The sequence below is a fragment of the Kogia breviceps genome, chromosome 3, assembly GCF_026419965.1.
Source record: "Kogia breviceps isolate mKogBre1 chromosome 3, mKogBre1 haplotype 1, whole genome shotgun sequence".
Lineage (NCBI taxonomy): Eukaryota > Metazoa > Chordata > Mammalia > Artiodactyla > Physeteridae > Kogia > Kogia breviceps.
In genome coordinates, this window is record NC_081312.1 from 29348110 (window position 1) to 29364319 (window position 16210).

Below are 16210 nucleotides of genomic sequence, written 5' to 3' on the forward strand. Positions count from 1 at the left end.
ACCCACTCTTCAGCATCTCAAACCAGTGCTCTTTACATCAGGCTTTCTTTCAGTGTTCTAAGAAACAAACGAAAAAAACAAAAAATGAAAGCACTGAACAAGTATAAGACCATTTACGAAAAGCCAGATAACGGTGTTAACCATTAGCCTTACTGTAGCCTGAAAGCTTACTTGAATAAATGTACCCTAACTAAAAGACGATTTAAAATTTGGAAGTTCTTCAGGTATGTAAGGAAAAGTCAGAAAAATAAATTAATGGTTGGCTTGCAGAACACTCTTGAAGGGAAAACAAAACTCCCACAAGAGTACTTATATTCTCTTATAAATTCTTTCTGGTCTTTTCTTAGTGCAAGATGAACTTGGGTAAGAGGAGACTGCCTGTTTTTATACATTCCTGAAGGAATGGTGTGCATTAAGGGTTACTTGAAATCGAATTATTTGCCTCGCCTATAGTACATATTACATCAGTTCTCTAATTTAGTGCCACTCCTTCGCTGGCCACTACCCAAAACAACGTGCTGAAACCTGCGGAAACCACAGTCACCGCAAAAACTCCAAGTCCCATAATGCTCGAAGGGCAGTCTCTACCGCCTCTTCGCAAGAGCAGCGTTTTCGGTACTGGGAGTTGTAGTCATTCAGGGGCTTCACTTCCGGGAAGTTGGGGAAGGATGCGCCCCCGGAGAACTACACTTCCCAGGAGGCTATGGGTATCCTCCGCCCCCGCCTTGTCAGGCTCCTCCTCTCCTGCTCCTCCCTCACTGGGCTGCACCGCTCACGCCTTCCTGTTAGTCCGAGCAGGGAGAAGTTCACTCAGATCAGCTGATCCTAACTGACAACAGGAGAGGAGGAAGCCCGGGAGGCAGCGAAGGAGGAGGGGGGGTGGAGATGGAGAGGAGGATGGATCCACCGGTGCCCTGAGGAACAGCCCCCGTTTCCACCGGCGCCCCGGGGTCTCCCGACGCCGCCTCGCCGCAGCAGAGCTGCTTCGTGGTGGGGTTCCCGGGACGCCGCGGTCGGGGAGGGAAGGGCACGGCCCTACGCTGGACGGGCGCTAGCCCTGGAGCTCCCTCCTTCCCCGGGAGGAAGGGGGGGGCGGGTGCGGCGGGGGTGGAGGTGGGGGTGGGGTGGTATAAACAATGGATTCGTCTCTGGCCTCTGCCGGAGTGGGGGGGATTTGGGGGGACCTTCTTTGTTCTTAGACCTTGCTCCTGCCCCTCGGGTTGTGGTGGTGTTGTCCGGAAGGAAGGAAGGGTGAGGAATCCCCGGCTGGAGAGAGGCGTCGAGGTGGGAGGCCGAGTGGGCAGATTTTTGCTTGGGTCTGGAGGGCGGAGAGGTATCTTTTTGAAGGTTGGTTTTATTTTTTTCTCAATTGTGACAAATTTTGATTTTTATTAACGTTGTGTGAGCTGGTTGGGCACTTCTGTGATTAGGGTGTACATAAGGTCTCCTAGTCACTCCTTTCACCTTCCTTGTTTATCTAAAAATAAGATGGATAGATTGATTACTGTATGGGAGGAGTGAATACCCGAAAGGAGGGCTTTACATTTCCTTGGAGCGTTAGTTTGGGTGTCGAGGCGAAGGGGAGTTAGGAATATGATTGTGACAAAAAGCCCCTTTCTTGCCCCAGTTATCTATCTTTCTTTCTTTCTTTTTTAGTTATTTTAAAGTTGGGTTTTGAGTGACAAAGAAAAATTATTTGTTTTAACTCACTTCAGGCCTGGCTTTGCAGTGGGCCATAGTGGAGGAATTCTGTCTCCTGTTGCTCCCTTTTTTTGCAGTTAGACAAAAGGAAGTACAGTAATTGTTTTTAATTGTTTTTAAACATGGAATGGTGACTCTTGTTTCCAGGTTTAGAGTCGTTAATAGGCGTCTGTCTAGAGTTGAAGCAATCCAGTCACAGGGTTAATTGGATCTGCGCAGGACTTTGATGGAGCTAAAGTTTATTATTATTGTTTCTTTAGCTTTTTACAAGCGTCTTTCTCCACCTCTCCCAATTGTGGGGTGCAGGTAGGGGTGCAGAGGGTTGTCCCTCCCAGGACTATTTGCTTAGTGCTTTTGATGCTTAATAACTGAGGGAACAGAGAATTTCAGTCTGGGAAATAAAGCAACACAGTCTCTTAAATGCCTTGAGACTAGAGGTAGTGGTTGTTTTCAAAAGGAGCGGGCTTAACCATGATTTTGAGGAGAAATTTCTAGGATCAGAATGAGCCAGTGTGATTTTTACAAGCGAGAGTGAGAGTTCTCTTGGGAGTTTTGGCTTATTTAATCACAATCTTTTTTTTTTTTTTTAAGGTGCATTTTTGTTTTTAGATGAGTGAAATCCTTTTCCTGCCTCTATTCTAGGTATCCTTTGAAATACTGACTTGAGCTGGATAATATTGAAAAGCTCCTGACCACTCTCTTTCATTACCAAAACCTTGTGTCTGAGGCCTCATGCATGCGCCCACCTCAGTGAACCCATCAGATCCCTCTCAGATAGCCATAACAGACCCTCTCAAGTTAATTTTAACCACATATTTGCCTGCACTTTATGGAGGATGAAACTATCAAACCACGTCAACGTTGCTGCTGATTCAGTAGTCTTGGCAGCAGGAGATTAAACATCCGAACATTTGTAAATGTGTGAAGAATTCTAATAAGACATCGAATGTTTTTTTAAAAACATTTTTTTAAGGGTGTTCAGAACCCTGTGGAGGTGTGCTCAGTCTTCGGACTCAACGCCTTTGTCTTCACTTCTGGGGAAAGCCCAGGTACCGTTATATGGTAGGTGCTTTCCTTCCCGGTCTGAATATGAGTGCGCAGACTTCCCCAGCAGAGAAGGGCCTGAACCCTGGGCTGTTGTGCCAGGAGAGTTACACCTGCAGCGGGACTGACGAAGCCGTCTTCGAGTGTGACGAGTGCTGCAGCCTGCAGTGTCTCCGCTGTGAGGAGGAGCTCCACCGGCAGGAGCGCCTGAGAAACCATGAGCGGATCAGACTCAAAGCCGGCCACGTCCCTTACTGTGACCCCTGCAAGGGCCCCAGTGGGCATTCTCCAGGTATGAAGCAGAGGGCAGTCGTGAGGTGCCAGACCTGTAAAATCAACTTGTGCCTGGAGTGCCAGAAGAGGACTCATTCTGGGGGTAACAAAAGGAGGCACCCTGTTACTGTGTACCATGTGGCTAAGGTCCAGGAGTTGCTGGAGGAAGAAGGGATGGATGAGGACACCAAGAGGAAGAAGATGACTGAGAAGGTTGTGAGTTTCCTCCTAGTAGATGAGAATGAAGAAATTCAGGTAAGCGCTCAACGGTAGTAGGATTCATGTGGTGGCGGAACAGATCTGATATTGGCAGCTGGCTCTCAGGGGAGGTCCAGGAGGAGCTCGCATTTTAATCAGTAAGAGGCAAGACCCCAGAAAGCTTAAATCTAAATGGAGTCAGATTTAGTTTCTTACCAGCTGCATGACCTTGGGCTGAATTACTTTACCTCTCTGAGCCTTAGTTTTCTTATTTATAAACTGGGGACAGTGCCTAGTTCATTGGGTTGTAGGGAGGATGAAATGACACAGTGTTGGTAAAGCCTGTTACCTAATAAATGCTCAGTGTGTGGTAGCTGTCATTATTATTTTTAGGATTATTATCAGGAAGAACTGATTTAGAACCGTTTTCTCAGTGAGAGTACTTTGGCAAGTTGTGAATACATGTGAATGAAGAGGGACTGTGTGTGTTCAGGGAAAAACACTGACTTCTGGTGGGTCCCATAGGAGTGCAAAGCTATAAGTCGTCACCCTGCTAACTCCATTTAGAGACAGGTGTTTGAAAAGTGGCTTTTTGTAAGGGTAGTATCCTCTCCCGATGACCTCTTATTTTCATGTATTGGCTTCTGATCAATAGAAGCCAGTAAGGGCATCTGGGATTACAGAAGGACTGGAGAATATTTGATTTGATTCTGAGCTGGGGAGAGGGTGGCGTCTGATAGGAGCAAGTTGAGGAGATGGAAGTGTTTGACAGGGGCGATCGGGAAAGGGGTAGTAGAATGTTTATACTTTGCAGTGAAGGTAGTACAGTTATCATGTCTATACTTTCAAATGAAGACTGCTTCATTTCACATCCTGGTGTCACTCACTGGCTGTATAACCAAGGGCAAGTTATTTAAACTCCATGCCTCAGTTTTACTTCTACATTGCAGCTGTAGTTGAGAGGATTCAAAGAAATTAGGAATAGAAATAGAAAGGCCCTTATCACAGGGCCTGGCACGTGGAGTCCAGCACGACTTTGTTGTGTTTGTCAGTATCAGGGAGTGTTTGTGGTACATTCAATACTTTTAGCTTTGATGACTCCTCAAGTCTCCAGATTGGAGGAGTACCTTTGTAAGTTACCGACCGCTGGAAAATTTGCTAATTACCCAGTGAGTATTTTTCATCTGTCTTTTTCCGCCTTATATAAGGTTATGGAAATGAATTATGTCATGATTTCTGTGTACGTCTATTGTCAGATAAATACTTTGCTAACACAGGCTTTCTTGCTTGGTTGAGAGGAACTAATAGAGTTATGGAAGAGTGAGCCAGATCCCATTCTGCCTCCCTTGCTAGCAATAATGTCTCCTCGATGGATTCTGCTCTAATTGGGTGACATTGTGCACTAAATGTTTTAAAAATGGAACACTTTGATTTGGATGATTGGCGGCAAAACCAACAGTTCTTTTTAATGTCAGCCTTTGGAAAGTCATACTTCGAATTGTTGTCACTTTTGTAAAATGAGAGGAAGATTTGGGATGAACCAGTGGATATTGTGTTAGCACCAAAAAGAGTATTTTTTGAGGGGAGGAGGATGTATTTTCTTTTTTCTTTTTGTAGCACTGATACATATTTCTTAGCAGAGAATTCAGAAAATATAAGGAAGTGTACTGAAGCAGACAAATCCATCGTTTTTTCTTGTAGTGTGTAATGTGTATATAATTAGGTTGTTTTGTAAAGATTTTTCCCTTCATAAATATTGACCACTTTCCCGGAAATAACAGTTTATTAATTGTAAGAATCACTGGTTGGGACTAATGGATTGGACAAGAATTTTAGGTGGTGACTTGTTCTCATAGGGTCATGGTGGAAGAGTACTTGAAGAAAATATCTAGTTCACTTTTCTAATGTGAATGTCTAAAACAATTAGAGAGATGATTGTCTGATATAAATCTAGATGATGAATTCAGCTAAATTGTAGACTCCTGGAGAGCAGGACCATGTCTTGTGCCCTGGATCACGTACAATGGTGGGCATGCTGTCAGCGCATAAATATTTGATTGGTGATGTCACATCTCAACCTCAGTTTTTTAGAAATGAATATCACACACATACTTAGTAAAAAAACAAACGAAACTAAAATAATTTGAAAGGGCATACAATGACAAGTTTCCCTCCTATTCCATACCCATAGTCTCTTTCGTTAGAACAATCACTATTAACAGTTAACTACATGCACTTCTAGAGTTTTTTACACGTATACTTACGAATATATGTATGTATCCTTTTAATTTTTCAACAAAAAGGGAATCTGATATACTTGCTGTTCTGTCCTTGGCTGTTTTTCACTGAAGGATACATCTTGTAGAACTTTTCTTATCAGCACATTGAGGTCTACCTCATTATTTAAAGGCTGCCTAGTACTCTGTTGAATGGTTTTTCTATAATTTTAGCCTATAAGGGATGTTTGAGTTATTACAACCAAGGGTGTGTTGAATATCCTATAAATCTATTTAGAAATGGAATCTCTCTGTCAAATGATATGTACATTTTAAATTTAGATTGATATTACCAAATTCCTGAACCTTATTTTCTTAGCTTCTGCAGTACTTCTCTGAGTCTCCCCTGCATTCTGGTCTTGGCTCATGATAGTTAAAATTTAAAGAGCTCTTACTGTGGTGCTTGGCACTGTTCTTAGCATTTGAGCTCATTGAGTCCTGATGAGAGCTCTGTGTATTAGTTTCTTACTGTTGCTGTAACAAATTACCACAAATTTAGTGGCTTAAAGCAACACAAGTTTATTCTCTCATTGGTTGGAGGTCAGAAGTCCTAAAATGGACCCACTAAGGCTGTGTTCCTTCTGGAAGCTCTAGGGAAGAATGTGTTTCCTTATCTTTCTAGCTTCAAGAGGCCTCCTGTGTACTTTGGCTCGTGGCCCCATCATCCAGCTTCGAAGCTGGTAGTGTTAACATCTTCCAATCCCTTTCTCTGTCTTTTTTCTTCTGTTATCACTTGCCTCTCTGTGGCCCTTCTGCCTCCCTCTCACAAGGGTCTTTGGGGTTACATTGGATCTGCTTGGATAATCCAGCATAATCTCCCCACCTCAAGGTCCTTAATTCAGTTACATCTGCAGAGCCTTTTTGCCCAATGAAGTGACGTATTCACAGGTTCTGGGCATTAGGATGTGGACATCTTTGGGAGTGGGGTGGGGTGGGGGGCAATTTCAGCCTTCCACACCCTATGAAGTAAGTTGTATGTCTTAGTCAGTTGGGCTGCTATGACAGAATAGCATAGATGAGGTGGCTTAGAAACAACAGAAGTCTATTTCTCACAGTTCTTGAGGCTGGGAAGTTCAAAATCATGGCACTGACAGATCCAGTGTCTGATGAGGGCTTGGTTCATGACAGCTGTCTTCTCACCGTGTCCTCACATTGCAGAAAGAAGCTCTCTGGGGTCTCTTTTATAAGGGCACTAATCCTATTCATAAGGGTTCTACCCTCATGACATAATCACCTCTCACAGGCCTTACCTCCTAATGCCATCACCTTGGGGGTTAGATTTCAGCATATGCATTTCAGGGGGATACAAGCATTTCGTATATAGCATTGTATTTTCTAGATGAGGACACTGAAGCACAGAGAGGTGAAATGACTTGCCAAGATCAAGTTACGATTAGTGGCAGAGGATTTGCCATCTAAGATCCTTGCTTTATGATACTCCTGTCCTGTCTCACCAAGTCATTTAAACTTTCTAATCAAACTTCATTCTGGTCAATAGCATCAACTCACCAGTTCCTCATGGCTGCTGTGAGAATCAAATGAAACATAGCTCTATATAAATGCAAGATGTTACCATTGAAGAGCTCCTTCCTTGTAGCAGTGAAGATTCCATGATTTAGGCCCCAGCTTTGTTTTTCTTTTCATATTTCTAGGCATTTGTGAGTTTTGATCATTTTCAGTTTAGTACATAGGGATTATTTTAGTAGCTTGTAGGCTGTTACTCTTATGTGTGGTTCCCTCAAATTCTCTGGCCTAGAGTCTCCTAAGATTTGTTTGTGATTTGAGTATTATTTAGTTTCTTTTGGAAAGCCTAAAAGGACAAAAATCTTCCTTTTGGTGGTGACAATTTTATCATTACCTTGTTGCCATTTGAGTGTATAGTAGAATGGCAAATTTTTTTTTAAGATGTTGGGGGTAGGAGTTTATTAATTTATTTATTTTTGCTGTGTTGGGTCTTCGTTTCTGTGCGAGGGCTTTCTCTAGTTGTGGCAAGTGGGGGCCACTCTTCATTGCGATGCGCGGGCCTCACTATCGCAGCCTTTCTTGTTGCGGAGCACAGGCTCCAGACACGCAGGCTCAGTAGTTGTGGCTCACGGGCCTAGTTGCTCCGCGGCATGTGGGATCTTCCCAGACCAGGGCTCGAACCCGTGTCCCCTGCATTAGCAGGCAGATTCTCAACCCCTGTGCCACCAGGGAAGCCCTAGAATGGCAAATTTGAAGAGAGGTTGACTTTTGGTCTCAGAAGCAGGAACTCATTGGTGGCTTTTAAATGGACACATCTGGCCTACTAGCCAAAGACATTCATTCATTCATCACATTTACTGAGTATATGTTCTGGTGCCAGGCATTTTCTAGGCTCCAGGAAAGCAGAGTTCACACATGTCAAACACATAAAAAGGTGGTTCAGATGTATAATCAAGGAAGAGTGACTGGAAAGTCACTTTTGCTGGATAGTTAGGGAAGGTTTCATTGGATGGTTAATACTACCTGGGGAAATAGACCTTCAGACAGAAGGGAATGAGAACAGAAAGCAGGTGGGATGGCATGTTTGAGTAGAGAATGAATGCCTGTGTGGCTGGAGTGAGCTGGCAGAGAGTGGTGAGGATAGAGGTGCAGAGGTAAGTGGGTGCCAGATCCTGTGGGGCCTTGTAGGCCAGGGAAATAAGAGTGGATTTTAAGTGTATTGGGAAGCACCAGACTGCTTTATGCTAGAAGGTCACAGGAGCTGGTGTGAAGACTAGATTGTAGTGACTGTGGGAGGGCAAGAGGGAAAGCAGGGAAACCACGTAGGAGTCTATTGAAGATGCTGAGGGGAGAGGTGGCTTCAATTTGGTGTGGTCAGTGACATGGTGACATGGAAAGACATTGATGAATTTGGGACAAAGTTTGGATGTAAAAAGGGAATGCTGGAATATTGGGTGGAGGGGTGAGGGAATGAGAGAACTCAGTGGTGACTCCTAGGCATTTGGTTTGTGCAAATAACACCTGCTTAATACCCAAGGTTTTATTGACTTAAATTGATAAAACTTTAAGAACTCAATTCACACAATAAAGAGAGTTAAAATAATCTCATTTGGTATTGTCTAAAACAGTAGTTCTCAACCAGGAGAGATTTTGCTCCCGCAGGGGGCATTAGGCAATGTTTGGAGACATCTCTGGTTGTCACAGCTGGGGGATGGGGATTATGTGCTACTGGCTAGTGGATAGAGGCCAGGATGCTGCTAAATACCTTAAAAGGCATAGGGCAACCCCCACATGAAGAATTATTTGGTACAAAATGTCAAGAGTGCTGAGATTGAGAACACTCATCTAAGAGATGAAGTTTCGGTGTGATAGGAGATCTGGATTCCAGTGAAGTGGAAAACATTTAACCAATACGCCACTTTTTTCTCCCTCTTTTGGTTCTGTTTGTTCTTCAGAAGTAATTTAACTGAAATCAGTATTCTCTTTTGGCATATTTTGTAACCTTTCTAGTGAAATGGTTAGACTTTCTGTGTTGTATTCATTGATTTTTCTAGACCTTAGTGGAACTGTACTTGGAAAACCAAATGACTCATGGACCCATTATTTAGAGCCACAATAAGTAAATGATCCACACTGACAAGTCATCTATAGTCTCTTGAAGTTAGAGAGGACACCCTTAGCAAATAACTCAAAGGTTAGAAGAATAAAGTTCTAACAATCAGAGTTCTTAGTGGAGGTAGGGGGTAGTATTTTCCTATTGGTTGAGTCTTGTGAGGGATTCAGACATCTTGTCTTACCAGAATATTTCTAGTCACAGAGAAAAGGTGAAAAAAATCATAATATGTGTATAATAAAATTATATGTCTATATGTAAGTTTAATATATATATAAATATTTAAACCCCATACAAGTTTTTCTTTCACAACCACTTTATTCTCCACTGTCTCTTTTCTACAAACCTCCTATAACTTCCCTCTTTCCAAGAGAATAGAGCAGCACACTGGCAAGCAATTGCCCCTGTTTCATCTTCATGCTGACTGACCCCTGATGGTAGCAGATCTGTGGAGCTTTTCATGCCAAAAGACTCCTGAAGTTAAATCCCTCCTGCTGAACATGCAGGGTGATAGGGAAGCCCAGTGACCCAGGAGTGGTCAATGAGAAGCTAAGAAAGTGTCCCCTGGGGCAGGCCCTCCTGGACTCAGAAATAGACAGCCTTGGGCCCTGTCTGAAAGGGAAGGCCAAGGTGAGTCTTCAAGTCCTTCCTACAGTGAAGTCACTGGTGGACCTCATCTCACTGAGACCGTTCCTTTAAGAAGACCCATCACGTTGTTTGGCTGCTTCACTTGTTTACAGTCCCAGAATAGTGTGGCTCAAAATACTGGGACTTGGCTTTTTTTTTTTTTTTAATTGGCTAAAAGAGACATTATTCTAGTGGGATTCAGGAATAGCAAAGAGCAGAGGATGTTTTTGTACTGTATGAGAATCCTTGACCACAAACTGTCTATGCTGGTCTGCCCCATTTCTATGCTTCTTCTGTCTTAGACTCCCCTGCTGGTGACCCCTTGGCCTTGTCTTCCGCTTCCTGGTCTAGGGCACCTTTCTGGGGCTTGATCTTTCCAGGATCTCTGTTTCAAACAGGCTGGCAGAAACCCCTCAGGACTTAACTGGTCAATAGGTCAGGAGCCTGGGGATCATAATCTTCTAAATTGTGGAAATTCCCCATTTTTCTCTTTGAATGGTCAAACTTTTATAATGTAAGGACTAATTTTGGTTCTGTGGCTGGTTAGCCCTCTGGCAAATTCTGGTCAGAACACAAATAAATTTACGTTCAGTTATTAGGTGCCATGTTAAAAAATGTAACAAAAAAATTCCTATAGATCTGCTTAGGAGCTGTCTGTCAAAATAATAAGCAGTAGTTGGTAGAACAGCAAAGGCTCCCTCCACCTCCCCCACCTTTTACTCATAGAAACTCAAGTAAAAGCCCCTTTTGTTTAGTAATAGTAGTAAGGGGAGGGCATTGTATGTATTACTAGGAAACCAGGGTTGAGGATGACTCAGACAAACAGGAAGATGAAAGAGCCCCTATTATATGCCTCTGGTTTCTGCTCAGCATCTTCTGAGCTCTCTCAGCCTCGGGCTCATTCAGTTGTAACAGGCTCTTGGCATTTAACCTGGGAGGCTATTTTGTTTAGTCCAGGGCTGTTTAAAATTTGACGCATACAAGCCATCAAAACCACTGTGAGTCAGCTTTTCAGGGAACCTATCTTTAACTATTTCAAGTTACCTCCCGTTGGTGTGATTCTAATTTTTTCTGGTCTGTCAGTTCCTTGAAGTGATTGATTTTTTTCTGGAATTCAGCAAACATTTGGCTTTTTGAGTCAGGGTTAATATAAAAGGCAGATTTCTTGTTAAGTTGACAGTGTATGTTTTCCCTGTGGATGCATCTCCTGGCTGTACCGCTCTTGAGTTTATCCTGCAGATTGTGTCACATGGAAGGCTTCTGATGGCTGGCTGGACTTTTCAGGGGGGTCCTGCCTGCTTTGGGAAGAGCTCGCAAGAGATTATCTCTGGCTGAGGTTAGAACTGCTTAAATGTATTGAGCACATTTGATCAGTGAGGGGCAACCAGAGGAAAGCTAATGGGCGAGACCACAAAGGAGGGAAAGAAAACAAGGATGTAGAAAGTTCCAGGCAAGAAGAATTGGAAACACCTATGGGAAGGGACACAGAGGAACTTTTGGAGGCAGGAAAGGGTGGATGTTTCCCTGGAGGATGTTTTGTTCATTTTGTCCCTCTTTTCAATGGCTTTTGGCCAGTAATTAAGAGGCTCTCTTTGACAAGTTTGTGAGGTTAGCTTGGTGTCCTTGGGCAGAGAAGTATGTATACCCGCCATATGTAAGCACCTGACCTTTGGCTTGACTTCACTGGAGGATGATCTGTTTTCTGGTAGCTTCTGGAATTTTTTTTCCTCCTTCCTGATTTTCTTCTACTTGTTGACTGGATTATTGCTGTCTTTCCCAGGGAATTTGACTCTAGATGTTAGAGTAATGGAAGAGAACAGACAGAGCCCGATTCTGGCATGTAGACACAGACACCCCAGGTTCAAGTTAAGAGAAAACATAATCCCGAGCAATTCAGCAGTCTTAGAGTATTCTAGAAATTCCTCTACTTCTCAGCCCATTCTCCTGCCTGGCGAATATGTCATCTACATGGCTAAACTGTTTTCCATAATTTCTCATGACCTTTTCTTTCAAAGAGCTTAATTCAGTTTACATGTATCATTCAACAGCAGTCATAAACATTTATTGAGTGTCAATTATATGCCTTATTAGTTTGAGTAATCTCTTTGAAGAATACTTTAAAATGGAAATTCAGCAGTTAAGCAAGACTGGGGAGGGATGGCAGAGGCCTTCATTCCTGGGAAAGCCCCACTGTCTCTTACACTTGTCTCTGAGTAGAGGCTGTTTGAGAATCCTGTAATTCTTTCTGCACACCCTTTCTGGTCCTTGTGGCCAGTAATTTGTTCCACTGTGTGGATATACCGTGATATCTTCACTCACTTGTCGATGGACATTTTGTATACCATATATATTGTTTGATTATTGTCTTTCTTCTCTCCATTACAATGTAAGCTTTATGAGGACAGTGATTTTTTTATTGGGGTATAATTCATGTAACATAAAAGTAACCATTTTAAAGCAAACAGTTCATTGGTATTTGGTATATTCACAATGTTGTGCAGCTACCACCTCTGTCTAGTTCTAAAACATTTTCATCATACCAAAAGAAAACCCTATACCTGTTAAGCAGTCCATCCCAGAGGGCAGTGGGTGGTTTTTTTTGTCTTTTTTTACAACGTTTATTATTTTCCAATTATAAAAATAACATAGACTTATCATGTTAATATACTGAAAATACAGAACTACAGAAAAGTATGCAATTTTATCTTAATTTTACAATAGAAGAAAGCCACTAGTATCTCAATCCTTTTTAAGGTTGCATTTACTTTTTTCAAAAATAGTTTTATTGAGATATAATTCACATACCATATGATTCACCCGTTTGAAGTGTACAGTTTAATGGCTTTTAGTATATTCATAGATCTATGCACTCATCATCACAGTCAATTTTAGAACATTTTCATCAGACAGTGATTTTTTTTCCCCTTCTGTTCATCCTTATCTAGAACAGTGTTTGGCATATGGTAGGCACTCAAATAATATTTGTCGAATGAATAAAATGCATTAATGAGAATAAATCAGTTTAATCATTATTCAGCAAACATTTAATGAGTGCCTACGATGTGCTGACAACTGAGGGAGATAGAAAGTGGAACTAAGACACTGAACTCCACCATGAGGAGAGGACAGTCGAGCGGTAATAGAAAACAAATACATAGGGAATTCCCTGGCGGTCCAGTTGTTAAGACTTGGACTTCCACTGCCATTGACCCCGGTTTGATCCCTGGTCGGGGAAATGAGATCCCACAAGCTGCTCGGTGAGGAACAACAACCACATACATAGACGTAAGGTGGGGCTTCCCTGGTGGTGCAGTGGTTAGGAGTCCGCCTGCCAATGCAGGGGACATGGGTTCCAGCCCTGGTCCGGGAAGATCCCACATGCCACAGAGCAACTAAGCCCGTGCGCCACAACTGCTGAGCCCGTGCACCACAACTACTGAGCCCGCGCTCTAGAGCCCACGAGCCACAACTACTGAAGCCCATGCGCCTAGAGCCCGTGCCCTGCAGCAAGAGAAGCCACTGCAGTGAGAAGCCCGCACACCACAACGGAGGGTAGCCCCGCTTGCCGCAACTAGAGAAAGCCCGCACAGAGCAACAAAGACCTGACACAGCCAAAAATAAAATAAATAAATTTAAAAAATAAAAGAAATAAGGTGAATGACCTCAGAGCAGTACAGAGAGGCCATTATGGAAATTCAGAGGAGGGTGATATTGCTGGAGTGGTTACTATTGTTATTTAAATAGTTATATGCTATACTGTTACTTCACTAGGGCTCCACTATCACATTCCATGTAGAACAGAAACCAGGCCCCTTTCAGTGTCCACCTCAGACATCAAAGATCTCCTTATAAAGCTGTGTCATCTATTAAGATCTTCAACATAAACTGTGAGAAAGGCATTTTAGGGAGTCTCTAGTGTACTAATAATTCTTGGAATCATGTGACCTCATTGCTATGAAGAGTGAATGCTTTCTTATGCATAATATATGCATTATGCAATCTTATAGCAGCTTTTTAAAAAAAATTTGCATGCTGCGTGTGGACTTTCTCTAGTTGCGGTGAGCAGGGGCTATTTGTTGTAGTGTGCAGGTTTCTCCAGAGGAGGGATCTCCAGATCCTTTCCAAACAACTGAACATCCTCTAATAAGGGCTAAAGAGGGATCTTGGGTACATTTGACATAGCTGCTGCCACGAGGCATGACTAGCTCAGAGGCCACCCTTCAGGATCATCTCCTATTCAATTTGTAAGAAGGTTTGTTTTTTTTTAAAAATTTATTTATTTTGATGATGATTATTATTATTATTGGCTGTGTTGGGTCTTTGTTGCTGTGTGCAGACTTTCTCTAGTTGTGGGGAGTGGGGGCTACTCTTCGTTGCAGTGCGCAGGCTTCTCATTGCGGTGGCTTCTCTTGTTGCAGAGCACGGGCTCTAGGCGCCTGGGCTTCAGTAGTTGTGGCTCGCGGGCTCAGTAGTTGTGGCTCGCGGGCTCTAGAGCACAGGCTCAGTAGTTGTGGCGCATGGGCTTAGTTGCTCTGTGGCATGTGGGATCTTCCCGGAGCAGGGCTCAAACCCGTGTCCCCTGCGTTGGCAGGCGGATTCTTAACCACTGCGCCACCAGGGAAGTCCTAACAGCTTTCTTTTTCTTATTTTTTGCGGTACGCGGGCCTCTCACTGTTGTGGTCTCTCCCGTTGCGGAGCACAGGCTCAGTGGCCATGGCTCACGGGCCCAGCCGTTCCGCGGCATGTGGGATCTTCCTGGACTGGGGCACGAACCCATGTCCCCTGCATCGGCAGGCGGACTCTCAACCACTGCGCCACCAGGGAAGCCCCAGCTTTATTTTTCTAATTGACAATATACATCCTTTTGAGGGAGGGAGTGGTATGTGTTGAGTAAGTTTCTTCCTTGTCCCATTATCCCTGATTCTTTAATGAGGCATTTATTGGAAACCTTCCCTCAGGAGGGTTTTTGCTTGGGATAGATAATGTAATGAAATTCTGCTGTGGTGGTGATGAGTGTGGCCTAGAGGCAGACTAGGGCAACTGCAGCAGTAATGTCAGTCAGCACTTCTCTCACATTTACTGCATGCTTCCACTGCGCTGAGTGCTTGATGTGCATTAACTCACTTAATCCTCACAGTGACCCTGTAAAGTAGATTGCGTTGTTACCCTCATTCTACAGGAGAGAAAACAGAGGCCCAGAGAAGTTAAATAACTTCTTTTTTCTAAAGTCAGTGAGTGGTCGAGGCAGGTTGGACCCTTAATGGTAACACTACGCTGTTCCCTTCCCCAGAGGGAATATAGCATTTAGACGTTCTGTGCTGTGTCCATTCATTCATTTAACAAATAAGTGGGGCTTCCCTGGTGGCACAGTGGTTGAGAGTCCGCCTGCCGATGCAGGGGACGCGGGTTCGTGCCCGGGTCCGGGAAGATACCACATGCCGCGGAGCAGCTGGGCCTGTGAGCCATGGCCACTGAGCCTGTGCTCCGCAACGGGAGAGGCCACAACAGTGAGAGGCCCGCGTACCACACACACACACACACACACACACAAAAGCAAACAAACAAAAATAAACAAAAATAAACAAAACAAATAAGTGTAGATTTCCTGTTATGTGTCAGGCTCTGTGCTAGGGCTACAGTGGTGAACAACATGGCCCAGACCCTTGCCAGCCTGGAGTACATTGTAGTGGGAAGCTCGGAACCAGGAATAATGGGAAAATGTTATCAGAGATGGTGGGTGAGGAATGGAGGCTGTGAGCAAGGGTTGAGTAAATTGTCTGTAGTGTGATCCAGGCAGAGGTGGATCTGAACCTAGCTCTTTCTTTTTTTTTTTTTTCCACATCTTTATTGGAGTATAATTGCTTTACAATGTTGTGTTAATTTCTGCTGTACAACAAAGTGAACCAGCTATATGTATACATATATCCCCATATCTCCTCCCTCTTGCATCTCCCTCTCTCCCACCCTCCCTATCCCACCCCTCTAGGTGGTCACAAAGCACCGAGCTCATTTCCCTGTGCTATGTGGCTGCTTCCCACTAGCTATCTATTTTACATTTGGTAGTGTATATATGTCCATGCCACTCTCTCACGTCGTCCCAGCCTTCCCTTCCCCCCTGTGTCCTCAGGTCTGTTCTCTACATCTACGTCTTTATTCCTGCTGTGTCACTAGGTTCATCAGTACCATTTTTCTAGATTCCATATATATGCGTTAGCATATGGTATTTGTTTTTTTTTTCTCTTTCTGACTTAGTTTACTCTGTATGACAGACTCTAGATCCATCCATCTCATTACAAATAGCTCAGTTTCGTTCCTTTTCATGGCTGAGTAATATTCCATTGTATATATGTGCCACATCTTTGTTGGTTTTTTTTTTTTTTTGCGATACGCGGGCCTCCCACTGTCGTGGCCTCTCCCGTTGCAGAGCACCGGCTCCGGACGCGCAGGCTCAGTGGCCATGGGTCATGGGCCCAGCTGCTCCATGGCATGTGGGATCCTCCCGGACTGGGGCACG

The 16210-nt window shown here is 43.7% G+C and overlaps 1 protein-coding gene across 6 annotated transcripts in view; it reads left to right on the forward strand.

Moving 5' to 3' along the window:
• The first annotated feature begins 760 nt into the window (after positions 1-760).
• Positions 761-16210, forward strand: part of ZFYVE1 (zinc finger FYVE-type containing 1) — a 50833-nt gene continuing 35383 nt past the window's right edge. Inside the window, exons 1-2 of one of the 6 annotated variants that reach the window (XM_059055804.2) lie at positions 761-990; positions 2344-3273. In XM_059055804.2, the coding sequence (XP_058911787.1) occupies positions 2761-3273 (513 nt within the window). In that variant the 5' untranslated portion in view covers positions 761-990; positions 2344-2760. Of the gene's footprint in view, positions 1285-2343; positions 3274-16210 lie in introns of all 6 variants that reach the window. The other 5 variants (XM_059055810.2, XM_059055806.2, XM_067028199.1 and 2 more) reach the window with 5 other exon arrangements.